The sequence below is a fragment of the Oryctolagus cuniculus genome, chromosome 17 (assembly GCF_051225735.1).
Source record: "Oryctolagus cuniculus isolate XC-2025 breed Fujian yellow rabbit chromosome 17, ASM5122573v1, whole genome shotgun sequence".
Lineage (NCBI taxonomy): Eukaryota > Metazoa > Chordata > Mammalia > Lagomorpha > Leporidae > Oryctolagus > Oryctolagus cuniculus.
Window position 1 is genome coordinate 54386655 of NC_142883.1, and position 25731 is coordinate 54412385.

At 52.1% G+C, this 25731-nt stretch overlaps 1 protein-coding gene and 2 long non-coding RNA genes across 10 annotated transcripts in view; 1 reads left to right on the top strand and 2 right to left on the bottom strand.

Moving 5' to 3' along the window:
* Positions 1-20870, bottom strand: part of LOC138846210 (uncharacterized) — a 37214-nt gene extending 16344 nt beyond the window's left edge. The window contains exon 1 of the long non-coding RNA XR_016224295.1: positions 18580-20870. This is a non-coding gene — a long non-coding RNA (uncharacterized LOC138846210). The remainder of the gene's footprint in view (positions 1-18579) is intronic.
* GAS7 (growth arrest specific 7) overlaps positions 1-22590 on the bottom strand; it is a 247581-nt gene extending 224991 nt beyond the window's left edge. The window contains exons 1-2 of one of the 3 annotated variants that reach the window (XM_089318380.1): positions 21942-22590; positions 20920-21003 (exon numbers count right to left, since the gene is read on the bottom strand). In XM_089318380.1, coding sequence (XP_089174506.1) covers positions 20920-21003; positions 21942-22094 — 237 coding nt within the window. In that variant the 5' untranslated portion in view covers positions 22095-22590. Of the gene's footprint in view, positions 1-20919; positions 21545-21941 lie in introns of those variants that run through there. The other 2 variants (XM_051824485.3, XM_051824489.3) reach the window with 2 other exon arrangements.
* The window catches only part of LOC127484348 (uncharacterized), a 62688-nt gene continuing 58611 nt past the window's right edge, over positions 21655-25731 (top strand). Inside the window, exons 1-3 of one of the 6 annotated variants that reach the window (XR_016224290.1) lie at positions 21655-21868; positions 21970-22098; positions 25235-25313. This is a non-coding gene — a long non-coding RNA (uncharacterized LOC127484348). Of the gene's footprint in view, positions 21869-21895; positions 22099-25234; positions 25314-25731 lie in introns of those variants that run through there. The other 5 variants (XR_016224294.1, XR_016224293.1, XR_011383664.2 and 2 more) reach the window with 5 other exon arrangements.

Below are 25731 nucleotides of genomic sequence, written 5' to 3' on the forward strand. Positions count from 1 at the left end.
GGAGAGTTAGGAGGCTGGAGAAAGGGAGAGAGGCAAGGTGCAGTCTGTACAGAGCCCATGTGTATACAGAGCTAGACAAGGAGGCCTGGACACTTTGGGCCATGGGGAGCTAATGGAGACTTAAAGCAGAGATGACTCTATTGTTCCCAGGTTTGAAGAAGACACCACTGATGGCCATGTGCTGCCTGGGGTCCCTGGCTCAATGTTCAGGCAGGAGTTATTACAGAAGGACCAGGTTAGCAGAACTTGTCTACTCCTAGGGGTGTGAGACCACTGCCTTGCAGCCTTCTCACAGCTCCCAAAGCATGGCTGCTGCTCTTCGTCCCTCTACAAACCATAGAAAGCCAAGTGCAGGTGACTGTGACTGTCAATCATATCAGCCGCCCGTCTGCACAGCAACCCTTCCCAACTTGGCCGCTTCTCACAACAGCCCTCATTTGCAAGAGACTTGCAGCTGGAGCTAAATATACATAGACGTAGTCTTGATGAATCATAATTTACACCTTGCACTGCTTCTCAGAGAAGTAATTTCCCCACAACTAATAATAAAGCCCCCCAACCACTCGTGGCCAGTGGTTTGGAAACAAAACAGCATGGCCTTGCTGGGGGTTGCAGAGGAAGGCCAGTGTTCAGCACCGCTTCATGCGGGGTTTGCAACCTGGTCCCCAGTGACTGCTGCAGGGTGTGCCCCAAGGGCCACAGCACAGTCCCCTGGGTGTGGAGGATCAGCAGGAAGAGCAGCTGCCCATGTCCAGGCCCCTGACACCAGCCCCAGAGGACACCAGGACTGGGAGGTGGCAGATTTCAGGAAAGCTCAGTTCCCCTGCCTCCAGCTCAGGCTCCAGCATCACTGGCTTCCTGTGCTGCCACACCTGGTCCTAGGGTCCACGTGGAGCGCCTGGCAAGGCCCTAGCCAAGCTCCATTTCCGACCCCTCCCCTGTGCACACTCCACCCAGAGGACGCTCCCTGCTGAGAAGTCTGGCTTCCTTCCCACTCCGGCTCTTTAGCAGGGGTGAGGCAGAGGGAATCCACCTGAAACCCTAAGCCCTCCCAGGACCCGCGATGCCACACCCAGCACAGGGCCTATGTCACAGCTCCAACCCCAGTCCCCAGTCTCAGGGACCCCACACTCCTCATTAGCATGTGTTTTCATAGGAAGACCTCTGCCCTCATCCCTGGGTGGGCTGTCACGAGCCCAGAGTGGGAATGGAGGGAAGTAGGGAAAAGAAGAGCAGTTAGTCCTGCAGGTGCCACCTTGAAGGATGAGATGACAGAGCCAGGGCAGACAGAGGTTGGGACTCACAGTGCTCCAGTGACTGGCACTGGCTGGCTGGAAAGAGGACTAGCCTCCCCTTTGCCACGTCACAAGACATGTGAACTTGAACATATCCATAGATGCTTCGGTTCCAAAGGAGGCGAGCACTTTTCCTCAATTCAAGCAATAACGTACTCATGGCCACGGAGTTGCTTCAGGGGTCCCAGGATGGGATCTGCTGCAGAAAGCACTGTTTCCAGGCCGCTTTACCTGTCACCTGCCTGAGGACTCCCTTAATTACCATCCAGTTTTAACTTTCTGATCTTGGTCACATTGTATCACAGCCAGGGACAGTCTAGGGGAAGGGAGGAGACTGAGACTGGGGAAAGGAACTTCTGGCTTAAGTCTGTAGTTCAAGCACACTGGGAGAAACCTGAAGAATCACGCAAAGGCCCTGGCTTCCTTGGGCAAGCGTTATCTTAAAGGATGACACCAAAACCAGACCAAAGGGGACGTGGAAGAACCAAGATTGCCAGGGGCCAAAAGCCAGAAAGACCTCAGGCACATTGCTTACCCTGCCAATGACTTGATCCAGTAGGCCCACACCATGCAGCCTTCATCAAAACCCAAAAGGACTGAGCTGAGAGAGGTGATGAACAGCTGGACACACGGACATTCCTAGAAGTGGCTGGAGAGGGTGTGGATGCTCCGGGCCTCTTCCCACATAACCCAGGTCCTAGGCATCTCTTCATCTGTATCCTCTTTGGCATTCTTGCTAAGCCAATCACTGGCAGTAAAGTGTTTGCCTAAGCTCCATGAGCCACTCCAGCAAATTACTCTAAATGCAAGAAGAGGGCTGTGGGAACCCCAGCTCATAGCCAGGTCTTCCAAAGCACAGATCATAACTTGCGCTTAATGATTTGCATTGGAAGTGGAGGCAGCCGTGTAGGACTGGGCCCTCAGTCCGTGAGATGCAACAGCACCCCCCTGGACAGAAAGTGTCTGAATTGAGCTGAATGGGGCAGGCACTATGGCACAATGGTTTAAGACTTGTAACGGCCAGCGCCGCGGCTCACTCCTGCAGCGCTGGAACCCCAGGTTCTAGTCCCGGTTGGGATGCCGGATTCTGTCCCGGTGGCTCCTCTTCCAGTCCAGCTCTCTGCTGTGGCCCAGGAAGGCAGTGGAGGATGGCCCAAGTGCTTGGGCCCTGCACCTGCATGGGAGACCAAGAGGAAGCACCTGGCTCCTGGCTTCGGATTGGCACAGCTCTGGTCACTGCCGCCATTTGGAGAGTGAACCAATGGAAGGAGGACCTTTCTCTCTGTCTGTCTCTCTCTCTCTCTCACTGTCTGTAAACTCTACCTGTCAAATAAATAATTAAAAAAAAAAAAGAGTACAGGAGAAATGGGGTATTTTCCCTTATATCCTCAGAAAGTTAATCTGGTTGAACAAGAAAAGAAAGGGAACAATAGCAAAAAGATGAACAACCCAGGTCAAAACAGGCTAAGAATCCGGACATGTCTCCAAATAAGATAAATGTAAGCACACGAAAAGACGCTCAACACGATTAACCGCCAGGGAAGTGACTCAGAATCACAACGAGATATTTCAAACCCATCAGCATAGCTATAATCAACACGACAGATAACGGGACTGGAATTGTGGTACAGTGGGTTAAGCCCCTGTGTGGGACATCTGTGTTCCCTAAGGGAGGGCCTTGTTCAAGTCCTGGGTACTCCGCTTCTGATCCAGCTTCCTACTACTGCATCAAGGAGGTAGCAAATGATGGTGCAAGTACTTGAGTCCCTGCCATTCATGTGGGAGACCTGGATACAGTTCCTAGCTCTTTGGCCTTGGCCTGGCACAGCCTTGGCTGTTACAAGCATTTGGGGAGTGAACCAGCAGATGAAGATCTCTGTCTCTCCTATCTGTCTCTGTCACTCTGTCTTTCAAATAAATGATTTTTTTTTAAAGATTTATTTATTTTAAAGGCAGAGTGACAGGCAGAGGCAGAGAGAGAGGGCTTCCACCCACTAGTTCACTCCCCAAAGGGCTGCAACAGCCGGAGCTGGGCTGATCCGAAGCCAGGAGCCTGGAGATTCTTTTGGGTCTCCCACATGGGTGCAGGGGCCCAAGGATTTAGGCCATCTTCCACTGCTTTCCCAGTCATATTAGCAGGGGGCTGGATCAGAAGTGGAGCAGCCGGGACTCGAACCAGCACCCATATGGGATGCCAGCATCGCAGGTGGTAGCTTTACCCCGCTACGCCACAGCACCAGTCCCAATCAATTTTTTTTTTAAAAGAAAAAAGACAATATCTAATAAGCGTTAGCGAGGATGTAGAGACATTACAACTCTCAAAAACTGCTGGTTGGACTGTCGAACAGAGTCACTGCTTCGGAAATCAGTCCAGCAGTTGATCAAACTGTTCAACAGAGCTGCTACAAGACCCTGCAAGTATATACTCAAGGGAACTAAACCCAAACATCCACACAAAAACTTGCGGACAAATGTTCATAGGTGCAATATTCATAGTGGTCACAAAACAGAACCAACCCAAATATCCATCCACCGATGAAGGGATGTCAGAGGAGGGCTAGCCATCCATACGAGGGAACGTTATTCAGCCACAGAAAGGAAAGAAGTCAGAATACAGGCTACCGCACAAATGAACCCTGACAATGTTACACTAAGGGGCAAGTCAGACACAAACAGCCATGCGTTAAGTGATGCACTTTCATGATGTCTCCAGAACAGGAAATCTACAGAACCAGTAAGTGGGTTAATGGTTTCGTAAGGCCGGGGTGACTGGGGGGAAATTAGAAAGTGACTGCTAATTAAGTATGGGCTTCTTTTAGGGATGATAACGTTATAAAAATATCTTTAAATGAATGATGGTAACAGTCATGCAACTGCAGGAATATGCTAAAAAATACATTGACTTGTATGTTTTCAATGGTATGTGACTTGTATCTCAATAAAGCTATTGCTACAGTTTGAACAGGACTTGGCTCCCTAAGTCACACAGACATATAAGCCCCAAAGTCATAAACTAATGGTGCCAAAGAGGGTGTGGTTTTGATCCACTTACAGTGGTATCTCAGATGGGACCTCTGTGGGGGGAGGGCGACTAAATTGGGTTGGGTTCTGGAGTGAAGCCCCATGGTCAATCATGCCGGTTTCATGAGAAGTGAAATAGACATGAATGAGCCTGTTCCCTCTCCCTTTCCCCCTCCCCCTGCTCCTTGACCCCCATATGGATCATCCTTTGCAAGCATTCCACCACCCACTGCCCTCATCAGACACAAGACTGAAAGGGCCATTTCATTTTGGACTGTGAACCTCCAAAAACACAGGCTGAAATAAGCCTTGTTCCTTTCTTTAAAAAAAAAAAAAAAAGATTTATTTAACTTATTTGAAAGAGTTACAGAGAGAGGTAGAGACAGAGAGGTCTTCCAACCGCTGGTTCACTCCCAAGATGGCCGCATCGGCCAGAGATGTGCCAATCCGAAGCCAGGAGCTTCTTCCGGGTCTCCCACATGGGTGCAGGGGCCAAGGACTTGTGCCATCTTCTACTGCTTTCCCAGGCAATAGCAGAGAGCTGGATCGGAAGAGGAGCAGCTGGGACTAGAACCAGCGCTCATATGGGATGCCAGGGCTTTAACCCACTGCACCACAGCAACAGCCCCCGAGCCTTGTTCCTTTCTAAGTTGCTCCTCCAGGTTATTTGTTGAGTAGTGAAAAGCTGATTCATGTAACTATTGGAGAAGGAGAAGAGGAAGGAGGAAGAGGAGAAGGAAGGAAAAGGAAGGAGGAGGGAAGAGAAAAGAGGAGGTAAAAGATGATCGGAAAGGTCACTTCAGAGAGAAGAAACCGTCTGTGCACAGAAGAGAAAGCAGAGTTACAGCCCACCATTAGGTAGCTCCACGTGGCTTTCCTCCCAGCATGCAGGAGGAGCAATGGCTGCAGATGCAGCTTGGGGGGCAGGCGAGGGCTGGGTCATGAAGTGCCTTGTAAACAAAGCTCAGGTCTTGCACAGGTCAAGCATCCCTAACCCAAAATCCAAAAATCCAAAATTCTCCAAAATCCAGAACTTTTTGGGCATTGACATGACATCACAGGTGGAAAATCCCACACCTGACTTCATGTGCCAGGCCACAGTCCAAACACAGAGTATTGAATTACCCTCAGTCTGTGTGTATAGGGTATATCTGCAACATAACTGAATTCCACTGCAAATATTCCAAAATTCAAAAAAAAAAAATCTGAAAACTGAAACACTGCCGTTCGCAAACAGTTGGGATAAGGGACACTCGGCTTTACCATACAGACAATGAAAAAAATGCACAAAAGGTCTTAACCAAGAGAGTCGTGTGATCAAACTGGCTGGAACAACCACGGCAGAGAAGGGCACCATTCTTGAGAGGGGCCACTGCAGTAATCCAGCAGCAGAAGCCAGCAGCTAAGTCTAGGACAGCAAAGACCTTAGAGTTCCATCCGGGGCTGAACGAGACACTGGGTTGATGGCAGCACCGCCACCTCCAGCACAGAGCCCTAGAACACAGGCCCGGGACAGATTCTGGGCCCCATAGCAACACCTTAGAAAGGGACTTTCCATGTAGTCCTTGGAAACCAACCATTCCTTTGCTCCAAGAACAGGCACAAACAAGGAAAAGGAACGCTACCGTCTCTCGAATTTCACCTTTCCCGATAAACAGCCTTTTTCTCATTACAAGAAGAACCTCTTCTGGGGGTGTCCAGGCAGCCAGAGGCCCATCAGACCCAGGTAAGAAGCTATTAAGACTAATTGGCCCAGCCTGAGCAGCAGCGAGCATTACATAAAAGTTTCAAATAAATGAGCAATGGGCAGTAGCAGCTGCAGCCCCACTTGCTCTAACTCATAGGCCCTATGCCCTGAATCGCCCCCAAGAAAGTGCAATGCCAAGTGTTAGCCCCAAACCAGCAGCGACTCCTGGAAGCCTGCGAAGAAGGCAGACTCGCAGGCCAGACCTACTGAATCTAAACCTGCACAAAACAAGACTCCTGTGTGATCAGAGCTTGGCCACAGGGCCGCACCCAGACAGATGGCTTTGTACTGAGACCCAGGGGCGTTCATGGAACTGGGTTTGCCCCACCTCAGCGGCCCCTCGGTGGATGCCCCAGGGAACTGGCAGCTCTCAGCCTTCAAGTGGGCATGACCACCAGAGCATAGAGAAATGTAAAGTCTGCTTGCAGAGCGTGCACGAGGCACGGGGCTCTTCCTGCACATTCCCTGAGACTCACAGGGACCCTACCAAAATTTAAGGTTCTGCAATGAGCCAGGGTTGCACAGGCACCAGGGGCTGGAACCCAAGCCCAGAGCTGCCACCCTCTTGCCTTGCACTCTGCTGCCCACATGTAGAGAGGTTCTGCCCAACCCCAGAACATGGCATCAGCAACATGCACTGAGGGTGACAGCATAGCCCGCATTCCAGCCCCCACACCTAACTACACAAAGCACCCCGTAGCAATCCCTACAGGACATGGAGGCCACAGCCCCACTGTGTGTTTTTCCTAATACTGTATCTGGCATGACCATCCTGGGCTCTCTCTTTGCCGTGCGGTCCATACTGCAGTCAGGACCCTGTGCCTGCCCCCTCCTGTCACTCACCACCCTTCCCCACCCCTCAACCTTGCTCCTGGCTGAATCCTGCACTTCCTCCATTGCCAGGCCCCAGAAAAGCCCTCCTGAGCCCAACATCCACCCTGCATTATTAGGGACCTCCTGTAGGCCAAACAGGAACACCAGCCACCATCATGACTCCATCCTCAGATTAAATGTACTTAAAGAGAGGTCTGATTCCAAAACCTGTGTTCGTTCCACGACACTGTGTGTCCTCATCTTAATCCACTTAAGAGAGAGAGAAAGAAAACTAAATCCAATCTAATTCCAGGATTTAGCATGTCATGCAGAGAAACTGAAGAACCCTAAGGGAACTCAAATGTCTCGTTCCTCAAATTGTTGCCCAGAGACCAGCAGCAGCTGCACTACCTGGAAATACAACATCTCAAGGTGGCATAATATGAAATGCCATTCACACACAGATCATAATGTGTAACATAACACATAATACCAAACACACGGCCTACACCACACAGCCTGGGTATATAGGAGGCTGTGCCTGCTAGGTTTGAGTTAGCAGAATCTATGATGTTTGCACGATGATGAGACCACCTAGCAAAGCATTTGCCAGACACCTTTCTCAGAGTGCATCGCCATCAAGCCACTGTGTACCTGGTCTGACTATATATTTGGTGTTTATCTCCAGTTCCAGACACAGAGCTTCTAAAACTCTGGGAATAAGAGTCTTTTATTGTTCATAATTTGCCCTTTTAAGCACATCTAACTTTATGCAATTGAGATGACATAGGGTGGAGCCCAGGATAGCCCAAGATGGGAATGGTCCCCAGAAGGAGTAAGAGTGATTAGATGGTCAGGAGGGCTGAAATTTTGAGCCCCACCCACCAAGCTCAGGGAGAGGGGAGGGGGAAGCTGGCGACATCAGCTCTACAAAAACTCTTGAACAACAAGATCTGATGATCTTCCAGGCTGCTGAATACAAGGAGACGCTGGGAGGGTGACAGGCCCTGTCCTCCATACCATGCCCTATGCATCGCTTCATCTGGCTGTGCACCTGCATCCTTGCAATGTCTCTTATAATAAACTGGTCAGAGAGTGAGCTGGCCTAGCAAATTAACTGAACCTAAGAAAAAAGTAATGGGAAATCTGATACACAGCCAGCCAGACAGAAGAATAAGGTGGCTTCCAAAGTTTGGGTAAGAAAGGAATTAAAAGACTCTGCAAATTATCCACAAGCTTTTCGAAGCCTTCCCATACAGGTGACACTGCCTGGCATCAGAAAGAGGCAGTTTTATGGGACTGAGCCCTTAACCCATGAGATCTGGCTCAACTCCAGGTAGACAGTGCCAGAGGTGAATTGTAGGAGACTCAGCTGGTGTCTGCTGAGAAATGCCTGACATGTAGGGGAAACCCACACACACAGTCATAGAAGGGTTAGTGCAGACATAGCACTGCGTGTGAGCAGGGAGTCTGCTATGTTCTTCAGGCTCAGCCTCAACCCTCAACCTACTACATCAGGATCTGCATCTTAACAGGAGCTCTTGTGATCTGTATGCACATTGATACTGGGAAAGCTCTGGTCAATGGCATGTCCAGTAATACGGGATGGTATGTCCTTTTTTTATTTTATTTATTTGAAAGAGTTACAGAGAGAGGTAGAGACAGAGAGGTCTTCCATCCACTGGTTCACTCCCCAGATGGCTGCAAGCTAGAACTGGGCCTATCCAAAACCAGGAGCCAGGAGCTTCTTCCAGGTCTCCCATGTGGGTACAGGGGCCCAAGCACTTGGGCCATCTTCTACTGCTTTCCCAGGCCACAGCAGAGAGCTGGGTCAGAAGAGGAGCAACCAAGACTAGAACTGACACCCATATGGGATGCCAGCGCTTTAGGCCAGGGCTTTAACCTTCTGCACCACAGCACCGGCCCTGTGGACGGCATGCTCTGATGTGCCCATACCCCAACACAAGTCCCAGCTCTCTGCAACCATCTGTATGGCATGAAAATGGTAGAACGAGAACCCCAAGACATGCTTTGAGCATGTCTCTGATTATCAACTCCTCAACAGGGCTGCATTCTTCCCTCCCAGCACCACGAGAGCTTGCAGCTATTTATCAATAGAAACACTCGCTAAATGAGAACAGTAGACTCAAACTAAATTAAAAGTTAAGTTTTCCTATTTCCATTCCTAAATTATATTACAAATCAAAAACAAATGCCTCAATGACTCTCTTCCACGAGCCACTGCTAAAATAAGTATCCTTTCCCATGATTCCATTAGGACAAGGACTCATTTCTTGTAGAATTTTTAAAATAGCATCTCTAAAGAATTTCTACAACTTAATTAGGATTTGTGCTTGTTGTTGACTAACCTTGGAGTTCTCCGTGCGTCTGACAGCAAACAAGAAGGGAGGAGGAACTGGGCATCTGAGAAAGAGCCAAGGAGGCTAAAATCCTGGAAGGTCTTCCATTTCAGCAGAACAAGTGTGAACCTGGGGCCTCTTGGAGACCACCTGCACAGACACTCTGGAGACGGCTACCTGCAGAAGAGCTGCTAACCCAAGTTGCATGCCTTGCCCAAGCCTTGCAGTAAGCACAGCACATAGTAGGCACACAAACATAAAAACTTGTTTTTTAGAGTTCAAGGTTGTGATAAATGTACTTAATGTGCAGAAAACTCATGAAGCCTGAGGTCAGAGGATATAACCTCATTTGTTCAAAAAAATGTAGACCTGGTATCTACCAGTAGGCACAGCAGTGTGCGAGATGCTAAGATAGCGTGTGAGAGGGAGGAGGTTGCGGGAATGAAGGAACTTTCCTTCCACCCTAGGAAGGTTCGATTTTTTTTTTTTTTTTTTGACAGAGTTACAGACAGTGAGAGAGCGAGACAGAGAGAAAGGTCTACCTGCTGTTGGTTCACTCCCCAAATGGCCGCTACGGCCGGTGCTGCGCCAATCCGAAGCCAGGAGCCAGGCGCTTCCTCCTGGTCTCCCATGCGGGTGCAGGGGCCCAAGCACTTGGGCCATCCTCCACTGCCTTCCCGGGCCACAGCAGAGAGCTGGACTGCAAGAGGAGCAACCGGGACTAGAACCCGGCACCCATATAGGATGCCGGGCGCCGCAGGTGGAGGATTAACCAAGTGAGCCATGGCGCCAGCTCTGGTTCGATAATTTGAGACTTTAAAGCAAACTGGCAATAAACAGATTAACAGGAGAGAAGGCATTCTAATTTATTAACATGCAGGCACACGAGAGTCACCCAAAACTCAAAGAAGCGCAAGATGGTGGAAGTTTAAATGCCCTTTTCATGGCAGAAAGTGGGGGCTGAAGAGGGTTTTGGAGGGAGAGGACATCCTTTTTAGGGGATACAAATAGGCCCAAAGAAAAGACAACAGCCCGGGACAGAGTCTGCCTGGGCTCTGGGTCGAGTGTCAATTCTACTCTTTCTTCCATTCAGTGAATTTTCTGGAGAAAATAGATGTTAGGTAGAATGAGGGACTTCAGAAAGAGGCCCACCTGTCACACTTTGGGAGGGAAAGAGGAGTGAAGGGCATGGAGGGGAGGGGCAGAGAAACGCCGGTTCTCCTTTAGTTCAAAGCACTCAGCATGCTAAAGTACATATTCCAGGGTATCACTTTTGGAGCCCCAACAAAGGCAATTGGAAAGCACGGTAGGAGCTAACCACGGCTCTCGGGAGCTAAGGGCACCTGCTGGGGAGTGCACTGTCTTCTAACTCCTTGCAGCATCAACAGCACACAGCAGCTTCTGAGACACGCAGAGCCCCAGGCTCCAGCCCAGGCCAACAGAGACAGAGTCAGCCCCAAGTGAGATCCGGCGAATTTAGTTTTGGAAGCCTTCCTCCACAGGCACTGACTGCAGTCTGAGAAGCACCACTCTGGTCACAAAACACCGAAACTGAAGCAGCCACCTGAGCCAGGGTCCACACCGATTCGGCTGGCTCCTGTTCTTCTTCCAGGTCTGTGATAGGATTGCATTGTCCCACCCTCTCCAAGTCAGGCTGCATGTCAGACATTGAAATGGGAGCACACAGGTCATGTGTCACTCCCAGGAAAAAAGCTTTAGAACCGTGAGCTGTTTAATGCCCTGGCAAGATTCCCAACAGTGGTTGCTCCATCATCCCGGGTCTTGGCGGGTTTTGTAGCCCCGAATCGCCTCTCCTATCCAAGAAGCACACCTGTGCTGTTACGCTGAGATTTGGGGTTGTTACAGCAGCACACCCTGCCCCGTCCCCACTGATGCAGCATCCACACCCACACTTCAGACATCTCTGTTACTCCTCACTGCAAACTGTTCAGATGCATCATGACTTGAGGCCAGGATCTCTTCTGTAACCTGGACGGCACTCATATAAAACTTTATTCCACTCCTATCAAACTTTATTCGTGGTCATCTCACTTTTCACCCTGGTATTTCCCTATCCCCAGATTTCCACACGATGTATGCTTTTATCTCATCATACCGTATGCTTTTGGATAAGCTGCCTCAAGTACTTTCCACAACAAGGTGACAGACAGACAGTCACAGGCACAGACACACCAGACTTGGCTTCCGATGAGTTTTGGCTGTTTCCAAAAAAAGTCAAATCCACCCCTCCCAAGACAAAGATTTGCTGTTCCTGCGGATATGTAAAAGAATGTGGCCCTGGGCCAGCTGTATTCCTTCAACCTGTTCTTCCCACAAAAGGATACTTGGGGAATGCACAGGACACACAGTCCCTGCTTTTCAAAAACAATTCATTTCTGGACTACACTCTGTCGGCCTCCTCATAAGGAGAAATCTGAACTATGCGAACTCCAGGAAAACATTCAGCATCACGGATCAACACTTCAAAAATTCAGCTTCAATAAAGCACCGAGCCACTTCTGGGTATCTGATTGCTTACTAAACACAGGTGAAACTGATTTTTAACCAGTTCCTCCCAGTGAACATTTAGGTTATGGCCAATATTGCAGTACCAGAAATGGTGCTACAGGGGCCAGTGTTGTGGCTTAGGGGGTAAAGCTGCTGTCTGCAATGCTAGCATCCCTGATGCTAGTTCATGTTCCTGCTGCTCCACGTCCAATCCCGCTCCTTGCTAATGCCCTGGGAAAAGCAATGAACATGGCCCGAGTGCTTGGGCCCCTTGGGCCCCCACACATGGGAGATCCAGAAGAAGCTCCTGGCTCCTGGCTTCAGCCTGGCCCAGCCCCAGCCATTACAGCCACTTAGGGAGTGAACCAGCACATAGACAATCTGCCTCTGTCTCTCCTTCTCCCTCTGTAACTCACTTTCAAATACATAAATAAATCTTTAAAAAAAAAATGGTACTACAAATGGCATGCTGAAGTTCACAGCTTGCCTATTAGATGCTGCCTAGGTCAAAACTCCTAGAAGTGGAATTCCTGGGTGAGAGGTTACTTCCACTGTTAATGCTTTTAAGTAATGAAACATCATTTTCCTACTTTTAGCCAGTACCTGTTCCATTTTTTAAATATTTTTCTTTAAAGCTATCTCTTTTTTAAACTTTTATTCCTTTTTTATTTATTTTTTTCATGCGAAGGATAGAGGAGAGAAAGAGAGAACTTTCATCCATTGGTTCATTCCCCAAATGCCCACAACAGTAAGCATGGGGCCAGGCTGAAGACAGGAGCCAAGAACTCCATCCGTGTCTCCCACATGCGTGGCAGGAACTCAACTACTCCAGCCATCATCTTCTACCTCCCAGGGTGCACATGAGAAGAAAGTTGGAGTTGGGAGTGGAGCCAGGATTCAAACCCCACCATTCCATGTGGGATGCAGGCATCCCAAGCAGCGTCTTAACCACTAAGCCAAATACCCACCCCTAAAGCTATCTTTTTAATTAAATTTGTAATTCTTTCATTACTAGTAAGACTCAATATGGTGATGACTTTCTATTTTTTATTATAAAGCATCTAAAGTATTTTTTTCCCATTCTAATCCTGATGTGCTCTTCTTTGTTTTGGGCTTTTTTTTTAAATAACTTATAAAAAAACACTTTCTACACTGACAATGTGAATTTTTTCCCCTGTTTGTATTGGCCTTTTACCTCAATCTTTAAGGTCTCTGGAAGCAGAAAAGATTGACAGATGGGAAAAATAAAGGAAGGAAAGTGCATTACAATTAACTTGATAGAGGTGAGACCCCTCAACTCTGTCTCCTACCTGCCCCAGCTAATTCACAGCCAGACCTGCCAATTCTACTTGGAAAACACCTTCCAAATCCACCAACTCCTCATCATCTCCACTTCCACTGCTCCAAGCTTCCTGGTCTCCTGGTTCCCCTTCTTTCCCACTTATCCTCCATTCCCCATCCCACAGTCTACAGGAATTTTCCAAAACAAAAAAGTTCCATCCCCTTCCATAGAATCTAAGGCTTTTCCACCATGCTTGGATAACAGCCAGCTCCCCAGGTTCTCTCTGCTAGCTGTCTCCCTCTCTATCACATGTCTAGCCTCTCTTGCTCCTGCTCACCACTCTCTAACCATCCTGGCATAGTCTGATCCTCTCAGATAAAGATGCTTCCAGGTCGGTGCTGTGTTGTAATGGGTAAAGCTGCCAGCCACAATGCTAGCATCCCACACAGGGGCCAGTTCAAATCCCAGCTGTTCCACTTCTGATCCAGCCCCCTGCCAGTGCTCCCAGGAAAGCAGCAGAAAATAGCCCAAATGCACCCACGTGGGAGACCTGGATGAAGCTCCTGGCTCCTGGCTTTCGTCTGGCCCAGTCCCGACAGATGTGGACATTTGAGGAGTGAACCAGCAGATGGAAGATCTATCTCTCGTTCTGTCTCTCCCTCTCTCTCTTTCAAATAAAATAATCCTTAAAAAAAGAAAAAGAGGAAGAAGAAGATTTCATGGCACAGAAAGATTATAACAAAGTCCAATGTCCATCTATAAAGTTCTATCGGAACATGAGCACTCCCATTGGTTTTCAGATTATCTGTGGCAGCTTTTGCACTATAGCAGCGAGCTGAGGAGCTGTGACAGGGACCATATGGGCCCTCTCCCTGCTTCTCACTGCCTCTGGCGCACTAACTACAGATCACAGCGAGGCAGCTCCAACTTGATGTTGCCTCTTGGCCCGCGAAGTCTAAAACGTTTCCTGGCCTTTTACGGAAAAGGTTTGCCAAGGCAAGTTAAGAAGGAGAAGGCTTGGAGCAATGTTCCCGATGGAGAGCAGACAGGGCTTGCTCACCTAGCGCACAGCAGAGGGAAGGAAGAGGGGAAGCATCCGGCGACCTTGTGGATGCAAGGGGTGACATTCACAAAGGTCTGCAGGGTGCAGGCAGGGGAGAGGTGAGATTATAAATTTAGTTCTTCTTCTTCTTCTCCTTCTTTCTTCCTCCTTCCTCTGCCTTATTCTTTCTTTCTTCCTCCTCTTCCTCCTCCTCATTTATCTGACAGACAGAACTCCCATCTACTGGCCCACTCCCCAAATGCCTATAATGCCTGGGGCTGGCCCAAGCCAAAGCCGAGAGCCAGAAATTCAATCCAGGTCTCCAAGGCCACAGGCTTTTAAAGCATCTTTTAGCATCATTTTCATTTATTTGAAAGGCAGAGTGCCAGAACGTAGTGGGGGTTGGGGGAGAAGAGAGAGAGAGAGAGAGAGAGAGAGAGAGAGAGAGAGAGAGAGAGAAAGACATCTTTCAACTTCTGGTTCACTCCCCAAATAGCCACAACAGTCAGGGTTGGGCCAAGCCAAAGCCCGGAGCCAGAAACTCCATCTGGGTCTCACATGCATGGCAGGGCCATCATCTGCTGCTTTCCCAGGTGCATTAGCAAGGACCTGGATGGGAGCAAAGAAGCTAGGGCTCAAACAGGCACTCTGATATGGGGTACGAGTGTCGTAAGTGGCAACTTAACCCTCTGTGCCACAACACAAGCCCCTTACTTAACCAGCATCTTAACCACTAGGTACAAAGTCGCCCCCACGAGTTTAGCTTTGATGTGTGAAATCTGAGTTGAATCTGAACACCAGTTTGTAGCTCCAGGAGAAAAACAGATACAGTGAACTGGGATGTCAAACTCTCACAAGAAATTTTCATCCAACAGTGACACAGGAGACACCCCCATGTGTGTAGCTCTTCTTAAGACTCCACAGGCTGGCGCCGTGGCTCACTAGGCTAATCCTCCGCCTTGCGGCGCCAGCACACCAGGTTCTAGTCCCAGTGGGGCGCTGGATTCTGTCCCGGCTGCCCCTCTTCCAGGCCAGCTCTCTGCCGTGGCCAGGGAGTGCAGTGGAGGATGGCCCAAGTGCTTGGGCCCTGCACACCATGGGAGACCAGGAGAAGCACCTGGCTCCTGCCTTCGGATCAGCGCGGTGTGCCAGCTGCAGCACTCCGGCCGTGATGGCCATTGGATGGTGAACCAACGGCAAAAGGAAGACCTTTCTCTCTCTCTCTCTCTCACTGTCCACTCTGCCTGTCAAAAAGAAAAAAGAAAAAGAAAAAAAAAAAGACTCCACAGACTCTTCCTACAACTCACACCTACTCAACAATGTCAGGCCACGTTCACATCCACCCAATAACAAACCAGACAGAGCTGCTGGCCACCATGCCTCCTTCTCCCCATCAGTGTAAACACCACCCCAGCAACCTCACGATGGCGGAGAGAGAGAGGAAATCTATTAATCTTGCAGTGAAGTACTGGGGACCACCCTGACATCGTGTCGGGAAGCTCATCTGTACAGCTTTGCTGCTGTGAGTATGGCATTCCCTGGAGTGCCCAGATAAGAGTCACAGCACGGCACACGCATCCAAGGCCACCTGGTCTACCAAACACATCTATCTCCAGCAGCAAAGGCCTCCCAAGCACCAGATGGAAGCAGAGCTTTTGCAGGCCACAGAAAGGACAAGAAGATCAGCAACTTCTCTGTGTGACCAGGTGGAAACAGATGTCACGGGTTGACACGGGAGTTAGCAGAGGTCAGCGGTTACTGCCAACTTCTTGCAAGGAAGCCTCTGCCCACGGTGTGAACACTCTGTTCAGTGGCTACACGACCAATCTGGCACTCAGTGTGCAGACAGAGATGCTGGCTGCAGCCCCCAGAGCACAGGGCAGGGTAGGGGGAAGCCATTCAGTGCAGCAGCTAAGACGCCGCTCGAAGCACCTGCGTCTCATATCAGAGCCTGGATTTGAGTCCCAGCTCCGACTCCTGACTCACATCCTCTTAGTGTGCACCATGGGACACAGCAGATGATGGCTCAAGCAGTGGAACCACACATGTGGGAGGACCAAACTGAATTCTGAGCTCCTGTCCCAGTCCCAGCTGTGGAGGGCATTTGGGGAGTGAACCAGTGGATGGAAGATCTCTCTATCTCCTTCCCTCCCTCCCTTTCAAATAAATAAAGATAATTTATAGAGTGCAGGATGACAATCTTTTCCAATACAACTACACCCCCTACAATGCCCCAGACCTTATTATACCTTTTATGAACAGATTTGTGGATGGCATGAAAAACAGGCACGGGGGACAAAGTCATTCCCATTGTAGGTGGTTTTCATATTACAGAGAGAAAGGCTCAGTATTAAAATCAATGTGGATCACATAGCAAGCACCCAGTGGCTGTCAAGCAGTTCTGTAGGTGGGTTGACTAGTGGCAAATGCACCAGCAAAGACACCTGCATTCAATATCGCAGTGCCTGGTTTCCATTCCAGGCACTGGCTCCCGATTCCAGCTTCCTGTTAAACGCAGACCCTGGGAGGCAGCAATGATTGCTCAGGTTAATTCCAACCACCACCCACTTGGGAGACTTGGATTGATATTCCCAGCTACTAGCTTCAACCCAGCCCAGCCCAGCCGTAGCCATTACAGGCATTTAGGGAAAGAACCAGCACATGGGAGAACTCTCTCGCTGTCGCTCCCCCCACCCTTTGTGACTCTGTCTCTCAAATAATCTAAATTCCATCTGCATCAATTATCCTGTAGCCTCTATAAAGAAACTCCTGGTGTCCTAAAAAACAAAACTCCTCCAAGGATCATAACAGAGGCACTTGAAGCAGGAGGGCCAAGTCTCCTGGATGCTACCTCCCTCCAGGGGCTCTCTCCAACATCACTCTGGTCTGGCACTCACCGTCCCCTCTAATGGACCCTCTGTCCCTGCCCTGCCCTTATGAGGTGTCTGGTCTGCAAAAAAGATATCCAAAAACCACACCTCCCCTGCTTCCAGACCGTATCCACCTCCCTTCCACACTGACTCTGAACTGGTCCTGTGACTCCCTTTACTGCAGAATGTGGCAGAACTGATGTGCCAGTGCTGGGCCAAGGCCTTGAGAAGGCTTGGCAACTTGCACCTCTGTGTTCTTGGAAGCTAGCCACATGGAAGAACTCCAAACACCCTGCTCAAGAGAAAGGCCATGCGGAATGGCCCCAGAGGAGGAGACACCAGGTGGAGAGAACACCAGGGCATCACACAGGTAGGTGCAAATGCTGTTTCGGAGGTTCCAGGCCGATACAGCCTCCAGGACGCCAGCCCCACCTGCCACCTAACTACAACTGCAGGAAAGACATGGAGACAGACTGGCAGAAGAACCACCCAGCTGGGCCCTGCCAACCCCCAGAACCATGTGAGATAATAAACTGCTGTTTGGATACATGAAGTTCAGGGGGTGACTTGTTACATAGCAATAGGTAAAGCCTCATGCCTTGGTTATCCACAGCACAGCCCACACTCCCACAACCACTCCTTGCAAACTCCTATTGCACAATCCCTAAAAGGGAGAAGAACAGAAGATGGAGAGGAAGCCAGTTCTGTTAGCACCTCTGAGGTTCAGATCCTAGATTCTAAGCACAGCACCTAAATCAAGAGAAGTTCTATTGGATTTGCATTGCAATCTTACTGCTCCCCCATTATTATTTCCCAAAAGCTCTGGGAAGGTTCACTGATGCCTTATAACATCCGGTAAGTCCCTGCCTTCTCTCCACTCCAGGTAAGAACAGGCCACAAGGGACTCCTGAGCCTGGTTAGGCACTCCAGCCTGTCCTGGTGCCATGTGTGACGCTCCGTATCTTCCCCAGCATGGAGATCTGGTCTCCCTCCTCCACCTCCTTCCCTAATTGACATTCCCCTAATTGACAGAGAAGCTGACAGGCAGAGGCCTTGGGCCTATCAGGTCCATCTACGCATCTCAACTTGGGCTGAGGTTTCTCTGGAGACCGCTTTCTGCAAGCCAAGAGTGTGCTGTACCGTTCCACCATGACCTTGGAGTCCAGGCCGAGGAAGTGCTCCTAGTACCCTCCTCCCAGCAGCCTTCTCAGGGTTTGCTCCCAACTCCCTTCTATGGGGTCTGCTTCCTGCACAGCCAGGGCCTCTCGGTTCCCCTTTCCTTATCTGAACAAGGGAGACATCTTTAGGGAGTGTCTCTCTTGCTCGTCCTGTCTTCCATGCCTGGCACCCCTCCACCAAGATGAGGTTTCCTGGTATCCTCCTTTCCAGGAGAGGGTGAAAGGTACAAAGGGTCAGGGAGCCCACTGGAGGTGCCATTCCCAGACAGGCACCCATCGCTCCATCCCTGCCACAAGAGGCTGGCTGACACTCTTCTGTCTCCACTTGTTTCCCCTGAGCTTCTGAACTCCAGGCTCTTAGCAGGCTCAGAGCCAAGCACCCCACATGGCTCACACCCCACAGGGTCTCCCACCTCCCAAAACTGTGCACTATCTGGGGTTTCCTGGCTGCCCTGACGAGCACCTGCTAGTAATCCTCCAGTCCCAGGGTTGACGATGAGGGCCGGTCTAGCCACCAGCTCCTCTCTGGGAAGCGCTGCCTCTTCCAGCCAATGTTGCCTCGAGGACTCGCCGCCTACCAAGGAACGCTACTTGCCTGTCACTCTCCCAGGCCAGCTCTGAGCTGGGAGGTCCAGCCTGCTCTTGTAGGAGGTTCCCAGACACGAAGTCCCTGATCCGTGATCCTCCCCGTTCAAACTGCAACTGCTCCGGCCCTGCCACGCGTCCCATTGGATACCAAAGCCTCAGGGCTCAGGCTCCCCCCAGCCTCCACCTGCGGGAAAACCAGCTGGCTCTGAGCAGACTCAAGCTTCAGGGTTAACAGAAGGGACGCTCCACGCTTCAGCCTACCCTCAGGGACAGTGTCACCACTGTGTGGACAACGAGGGCTACACCTGCCCTGTTCCATGTGGCTCTGAACCTTTCCCTTCTCAGCCTTTTAGCACAGCCGAACCCAGGCTGTCGAGTTTCAGAGGCACAGGCCCAGCCATCTGAGCTGCTAACCAAATAGGCAAGCAGCTGGCCCCACTTCTCTCAGCCTCCACATACTTGCCTATAAAATGGGCATAGCACCTCATCCTTCACAGAGCCGCCAGGGGCAGTGGTGATAATGGATGTCCGGTGCCTAGTATCTAGAAGGTGCACAACAAATGGAAGTTGTTGCAAGTTACTAGTTGGAAACGTTCTGAAATTTCCTAACTCTTTATGTGCCAGGGGGTGTGGCTGACACAGCCAAGGCTGATAATCTTGCTTTGTTCAGAGTGGAGGGGGGGGGTGGTCTTCCTTTCCCTTCCTCCTCCCTAACACCCAAACAGCCTCTCCACCCGCTCCTCCGCCACCAAAACACAGCTGGCTGAGTCCAGCCAGCGCTCCTAACTGGACCGACATCTACCAGCCAAATTTCCACATCAGTATTTCCTGGGAAAATGTGGTCACCAGAAGGAATCCCAAAATATGTCTCTCCTAGAGCTTGCGAACAAGACACAAGGAGACTCCAGCTTGTCAGGATACAGGCAGCGAGCGAGCTCTGCTTAACGCATCTGGATCTCAGCAGCGGGGAAGGCTGAGCCACGCACCTGAACCTGTCCTACCCCTACAGGTGTCAACGCACGGAGAAGTGAAACGCTGGCAGCCCCTACACGCGGCTGGAGGTGCTCGGCATTTAGGAGGCAGTGTGTGGTTCCCCTCTGGACCTGGGAGAAACAAGGCACCTGCGGGAGGCCAGGCTTCCCCTGTCTGGTTACGACCTCAGAGGGGATACTTTCAGGCTAACTCACCCTAAGGCCATGCCACCCTATCTGGCCTCCTCCCTTCTCCCCACTAGCTGCAGGGAGCATCCTCCCTCAAGATTTGCTACTTTGTTCTTTTGGGAAGTAGGTCGGTGGCTAAATTATAAACGGGTTTCCCTTTCCATGATATGGACAGCAATTTACCTGAATGCTCGGCTATGCTCACCCCTTGGGCCTTGACAGCAACCTTGGGGTCAAGCAGTCTTTTGAGCAAGGGTCCCTCCCACCCCAACCTTAGAAACTTTGGCTCTCAATCAGGCTGTGACTATGAGCCCAGCGGCGCACGAGAGGACACAGCCAGGCATCCAACTGTCCCCCAGACAATGGACAGCCAGCTGACTCAGCTGAGCTGGTCCTGTGTAGCCCCGGGGCCATGCCGGAACCCCAGGAGCAAGCCACTTTCAGGGAGCTGGGTCAAGCGTGCGCATGGGGCTCAGGCTGGTGGCCGGCCAGGCTCAGCTGACCAGCAAGTGGGCAGCCCCCAAGCGGCAGGGCAGCCCGACCCAGAGCAGCAACGACCGTCCCTGGAGTCAGCAGGCGGTGGGCTCCGGGCTGAATAGGCGGTGACATTTCCGGGACCACGGTACTCCATGAGTCTTCCCCAAAACCACCGCACGCGAGGGCAGCCTTCAGCTGGCCCCCGGCCACCACCGCCAGCGCCGGGAACGCGCCCGTCCGCTCCAGAACTCACACACCGGCAACAAGTTTTTGCTTCGTCCGATCGGCCACGATGCGCTCCGGAGGCCGGTGCGGGGGGCGCAGGGGGGGGGGCGCTCCCGGCGAGGCTACGCCGCCCACGCCCCGAGGGGTGCCCGCCGCCTCCGCCGGGCCCCGGAGCACGGAGCTACAGGTCGGCTCGGCAGCCGCGGCCCCCCGGACGCCACGCGGACCGGGGCGGCAGCGGCATCCCTGGCGCGGGCAACAGGTAGGCGAGCGCACCAAGGCCCGCAGCCGCGGTCTGCCAGCCACCCCCACCCCACCCCTCCTCGTCCCGGCCCTCGGCCCTCGCCCCTTACCTCCAGCAACTGCACGTAGCTCGCCGGGAACCAGCCGCGGAGCCCGTCCTCCTTCTCGCCTTCCCACCAGCCGCCGTCAGGGACCTGCAGCAGCGTGATCAGCTCGCCAGCGGCGAAGCGCAGCCCCTGGCCGTGCCGCTCCCCGGAGAAGGGGTACAGGGTCCGGCAGCGGGTGCCGGACATGGCCTTGGCGCCCGGGCTCACAGCGCTGTCTGCATCCCGGCCGAGCCCCGCGGGCTGGCCAGCGGCTCCGCGGGGTCCCAGGCACCCAGCGCTCCGGGCTCCCGCGCTCTGGGCGCGCGCCGTCTCCGGGGTGCGCGGGGGATCCCGGGCCGGCGAGGGACGCGCGCTGCGCACGGGGAAGCGGAGACTGGCTGGCTCCTGAGAGCGAGCGGCGACGCCCCCGGGCCGGGCAGCTCGCAGATCCCAGCTCTGGGCGGGGGGGCGGGGCCCAGGGGGAGGAGACGGAGGCGCCGCGGGCTCCGGAGACAACTTCCCTGGGTCGCGGAACGCGGGCCGCCGCCGCTGCCGCCGCCGGGGCCAGCCGAAGCCGGGGCCGCCCGGGCGCGCGGGAATGCGCGAGGGCTCCCCCGGGGAGGTGGGACCCGGAGCATCCCCCTCAGCCGGACTCGGCTGCCAAGCAGGCAGGCAGGGAGGGGCCGGGCGTACGTGGAGAGGGGCTGGCGGCCGGGCGGGGGCTCCGTGGGCGCGGGGGCGGAGCGGGGGCGTGGCGGGGGCGTGTCCGGACCGCGCCAGGCCGGGGCGTGGGCGAGGCCGGGGTAGGGTGTGGGCGGGGCTGGGGCGGCCACGCCCGCCGGGGGTCGGGCGCTCCCTCGCGGACGGCGCTGGTCACTGGGGGACGCGGCTCCCGCCCTCGCCGCCGACCCCGCGGGCCGCTGCCCCGAGGAACACCGGTCTGTGTCGGTGGCCAGCGGGCGCCCCCTCAGAGGTGGCTGCGAGGGAGTGTGTGTGGGGGGTGGCCGTCACGGAGGACGTGGAAGCTGGGGTTGAACTTGACTCACCGGAAACTGAGCCGCGTGTGACAAACAGGTTTGCGGCGGCGAGTGACACCGGAGGGAGCTGGAGAGCGACTCGGTGAAGAACTGGAAGCTGGCCGGTAGGGAGCAACGGAGGGAAGGCGAGAGGAGCGAGAGCCAGCCCCCGCGGCTTGTCATGCAGGTTCACACTCATTTAGTCAATCAACAAGCGGTGTTCCTTAGTACAGAGGCGGCTTGGGTGAGCCCCTTGAGAGACCGGTAGATTCGGGTGCTGAGGAATGTCGATCTGCAGCTGAGACTGCAGAATAAGAAGGCGTGGTTTCTCTGCTAGTGTGGTGTGTGTTTCGTAGCCTCTAAATCGCTGGACGGCTTTACTAGCTCTGTATGCTGCTAACTGCCCACTTGTGCCCCTGCTCACTAGGCCTCCACGGCTCCCTATTGCCTATTAAATTTGGCACAAAGCTCAGACACCATGCCTTTTGTAGCCTCGTGTCGCTATGCACAGGGCCAGTCAGCCTGTGCTACAGGACCCTTAAGGTTTTGCACACCGGGTGTGCCTTGTGGCAAAGGGGCAAAAAGTCGCCACCTGTAACACCTGCAACCCAGTTTGAGTCTCGGCTGCTCTACTTCCCATCCAGCTCCCTGCCAGTGCTGGGAAGGCAGTGGGAGATGGCTAAGGGAGACCGTTCACCTGGGAGACTCAGGTGATGTTCCTAGTTCTTAGGTTCAGCCTGGTTCATCTGGGGAGTGAACCAGCAGATGGAAGATCTCTCTCCCTCTCCCTGTGTCTCTCCCTGCCTCTTTCTGTCACTCTGCCATTCAAATAAGTAAAATAAATCTTAAAAATATTTTGCACACTGTCTATGCTTTAGTCACACCCTGGCACAGGCCCTTTCTCCTAGTTCAGTGGTTCGCAATTCTGCACATTAGAGTCACCTGCATAACTTTTAGCAAATACTCATGCCCAGGCCCTCCCTAGTCTTGAGAGTCATTGTGGAGGTGTGATGTGCTTTTTTTTTTTTTTTTAAGATTTATTTATTTATTTGAAAGTCAGAGGTCTTCCATCTGCTGGTTCACTCCCCCAGATGACTGACAGTTGGGACTGGGCCAGGCCAAAGCTAGGAGCCAGGAGCTTCTCCCACATGGGTGCAGGGACCCAAGCAATTGGGCCATTTTCTACTGCTTTCCCAGGCCATAGCTGGGAGCCTGATCAGAAGAGGAGCAGCTGGGACTCGAACCAGTGCCCATACGGCTTTGCAGACAGCAGCTTAACCTGATAGGCCACAATGCCTGCCCCAGTCTGCATTTAAGCCATGTCACCTGAGCAGCCTCAGCCTGGCGTGTGGCCATCAGCAAGCTGACCAGTGCAGATGTGTTATTCCATCAGTGGCAAATCCACGAACTTTTGCTTGGCCAGCCGGGTGAGGAAGCAAGCTCTTGACAGCCATCACCATGAAGTCCCTAAAAGCAGAGCTGTCTGATTTGGTATTAAAAGTCGCCACTGTGAGTAACTGGATTGAGTTTTAAAGGGGATAAAATTCCCTGTAGCGGAGGGAATGTGCCATTGTCCGCAGGTTGTCTGCAGGGCTCGCACCTGACGCTATGACAAGGTTCAGAGTGGGGCAGACTGAAACCTGGAGTTTTGGCTTGCCTCCGAGCAACCTGAGATCCAGCTCAGACTCAAGAACCCTCAGCCTCCTCAGCTTCCAAAAGACCCAGCCCAAGCAGTCCTAGAGCAGGGAAACTAAGCGTGCTTGTCAGTTTCTTCAATCCTGTCCTTTCATGCCTGTAATGAAAGAGGTGATTACCAACCCCCAGGTCACAGGTAGAGATCCTGGGCCCAGAGGAGGTGACCTGGCCACCATCCCAGGCACAGTCCACACCACAGCAGAGCCAGGCACCGGGTTCATCTCTGGGTCAGTGTTCATCCGGGGCAGCTTCCCCTAGGCCACCCTGCAGAGCCAGAAAATACACATCCTTGGAACTCATTCCCAAAGAGCGTCTTAAGAAGGGCTCTCCGTGCTACCCAGAGTCAGTCTTGATAGATACAAGACCAGACCGAGAGTCAGCGGCGCTCCTGTCTCTGCCAGAGAGGAGCCCCGATTCCCCTGCACCACCTGTAATTAGAGATCGGACCCAGCAACTCATGGTTGAAGGTACAGATGGTAGACGTCCTGTATTCAAACCCCAGTTTTGCCACTTTCTGGCTGTGTGCCCCCACCCCACCCCCACCCACCCAGGACAATTTACTCTGCCTCTCGGAGCCTAATTTTCCTTATCATTTAAAGAAAATGGTCGTACTGCTTATATCACAGCATGATTAAGATAAAGTGAGTAAGCGTGTGAGCCATTTAGAGCAAAGCCTGGTGCATTAAACACTCAAGTATTAACAATTATTAGTATCTATCTGGTTCAACGGTCCTGGTAATTCATTATCTAACACTTTTCAAAAATGATTTATTTTTCGGGGCTGGCATCATGACACAGCAGGTTAAGCTGCCACCTGTTGCATCACATATCAGGGCAGCACTTTGAATCCTGGCTGCTCTGCTTCCAATCCAGCTCTCTGCTAAAGTGGCTGAGAAAGCAGTGGAGTTTGGGGCACCAACATGGAGACAACATGACACCAACATGGGAGACCCAGATAGCATTGTAGGTTCCTGGCTTCAGCCCAGCCCAGTCCTAGCAACAGGGAAATGAACCAGTAGCTGAAAGTTCTTTTCCTCTGTCTGTCACTCTGCTTCTCAAATAAATTAAATAAATCTCTTAAAGAAAAATCTTATTTGAGAGGCAGAGAGGTAGAGGGAGAAAGAGAGAGGCAGATAGCCAGGCCAAAGCCAGGAGCCTGGAACTCCATCTGGGTCTCCCACTTGGGTGTCAGGGGCCCAAGCGCTTGGGCCATCTTCCACTGCTTTCCCAGGTGCATTAGCAGGGAGCTGGATTGGAAGTAGAGCAGCCAGGACTCAAACCAGCACTCTGATATGGGATGGCAGCATTAAGTGGTGGTTTAACCTGCTTAACCCCAATGCCAGCCCCAGCAGCTTTGTTTTAAATTTCCATTTATATCCCTTCAAGCCTAAGGTTAAGTCTTACAAAAAGTGGGTATTTGGCCCCTCCTGAATCATGTTGCATAGATACTTCAGAGCCCCATCCGTAGTCAGATCTTCTATACTGGCTGATTCAAAGACACACACAAGATCATCTGGATTCAACTAGACACCCCCTAGAGCCAGCTTTCTCTCTACACCGTGCATTTCATCATTATGTGGGGGTGGATATTTCTCTTCTACGCTTAACAGGCTTATATGCCCTTCTAGAAGCCTATGGATAGCAGAAAAATATGAGAATTTTACCTTCTGAAAATGTCAAACGGGAGGTGGACATGTGGTCTGACAGGTAAGACACCACTTGGGAAGCCCACTTCTCATTCCTGAGTACCTGGGTTCAAGTCCAAGCTCTGCTCCTAGTCCAGCTTCCTGCCAGTGTGCACTCTGGGAGGCGGCAGGGGATGGTCAAGCAGTTGAGTCCCTGTCACTCACGTGGGAGACCTGGATTGAGTTCTGGTTCCTGGGCATCTATAGAGTAAACCAGCAGATGGCAAGTCTGTCTCTCTCTCCCCCTCTCCTTCTCCCCCTCTCCCCCTCCACCTCCCCCTTTCCCTCTCCCCCTCCCCCTTTCCCTCTCTCTCTCTCCCTCTCCCTCTTCCTCTCCCTCTCTCCCTCTCCCTCTCCCTCTTCTTCTCCCTCCCTCCAAAATAAAATAATGTTTTTTGTTTTTAAAAAGTCAACCATAAATTCACCATGTTATCCAGCAA